General features: G+C 34.1%; 1 protein-coding gene across 1 annotated transcript; it reads right to left on the bottom strand.

Annotated features, from left to right (window-relative positions):
- Positions 1–842: 842 nt before the first annotated feature.
- On the bottom strand, positions 843–1,492 carry LOC113785142 (eukaryotic translation initiation factor 4G-like; the record flags this gene model as incomplete). Its single annotated transcript, XM_027331451.2, has 2 exons — positions 843–1,379; positions 1,473–1,492. Coding segments are annotated over 2 exons (351 nt in total), but the record flags the coding sequence as incomplete, so codon positions are not given.
- Between the last annotated feature and the right edge of the window lie 5 nt (positions 1,493–1,497).

Below are 1,497 nucleotides of genomic sequence, written 5' to 3'. Positions count from 1 at the left end.
TAATCTCACACCTATAGGAGATATGTAGTCTATATATATAATAATAGTAATAATAATGCAAACACCTCCAACATGTACCAACTAACATAATAATGTCACCATCCAACAAAAGAAAAGAAAGCAAGGGACCCTCTCTGAAGTGGAGGGGCACTAACAAGTTTCGTGCTAACACTTTTTTTCAATATTTTATCTTTCATTAGGTAGAATTCATATAGGTCTTCTCACTTAAACTGGTGGAACTTGAATAATTTTGAGATAGTGTTTATAAGAGTTAAAGTAAGTGCTGGCAGCACTTTTCTTATCAAGTATTTTTCTTTTGTTTGAGTTAATTTTCTCACCCAAAGTGGTAATTTCTCCTTGTGGCTGATGACATTTTTTGACTTCATACTAAATTTTATCAGCAATAATAATTTACAATCTCATACAAGAAACATGTCATCCTTTTCATTCTTAATCAATTTGAGGTCTATCAATATTCAATAGTCTAATTGAATTACATTATATTTCATGTTGTTCATGATGACCATATCTTATTGAAAGTGCTAATTGCATGAGGGGAAACTTTGGATGTCATCTATTCTATGACTGAAAAACTGAAACACAAATCAAATTTTGTAGACCAGTGTAGACTTTTGCTATGCCCTTTTCACACCATTTTCCTGATTGCTTAAAGTGTAAAAATTAATGAGCTTAGAAAGTTTGATTTGGTCTGATCTTAAGGTATACCCCTTTTTTCACTCCAGAGATCTGTTCTAAATCATTGGAACAGATTTATACAAATTTATAATTTAAACCATTTTTATAACTACAAAGACATAAATAAAAGGCCACAGTCAATCGGATATTGTAACTTCAGCCTAAATTGTTTTTGATGCTCAATTGAGCCTTTTACAATTGCAGTGAAGATGTAGGAGAAATAATATTAAGACAAAAGAAATCTCACATTCTACCCACCCATCTCACTGAGTAATCCCCAAAGCACTAGACAAAATAATTTACCCCCGTATATGTATGTAAAAAGCATGCATACATTGAGCATCACTATTATCTAAATAAATTTCTCCAACTTCTTTGATGTAATAGAATTAGGTGGTCGGAAAGACTCCAACCGCAAGTTAGAGCTCGCGCGAATTTCACTAAGAACGCTGTCCCCTTTCTCATGCTGTATTACTTCCAGGGTGCTTCCAAGAATATCAGCTGCAAGTCCAACTTCTAAGAGACTACCTGGCTCCTCTCCACCATCATGTATTAACTTCCCAATTTCATTCAAACTGACTAAACTCTCTGTTATAATTTCTGCAAAAATACGGCCAAGAAACTCGGGTGCCTTGGGGGCATCATTAACTGCATCCTCCAATGTACTGAGAACAGTCTCAAACCTGGCCAACATAATATGGAAAAATACCATTACAAGTGTTATCACAACAAAATTATTCTCCCTACTAATCACTATATAGTGAAAGAAATCTTACCCTTCGATAAGCTGAGTTTGACTCA

The sequence above is a fragment of the Cicer arietinum genome, unplaced genomic scaffold (genome assembly GCF_000331145.2).
Source record: "Cicer arietinum cultivar CDC Frontier isolate Library 1 unplaced genomic scaffold, Cicar.CDCFrontier_v2.0 Ca_scaffold_5377_v2.0, whole genome shotgun sequence".
NCBI classification, from domain to species: domain Eukaryota; kingdom Viridiplantae; phylum Streptophyta; class Magnoliopsida; order Fabales; family Fabaceae; genus Cicer; species Cicer arietinum.
Note: the sequence above shows the minus strand (reverse complement) of the source record. Positions and strands in the feature narration are given on the sequence as shown.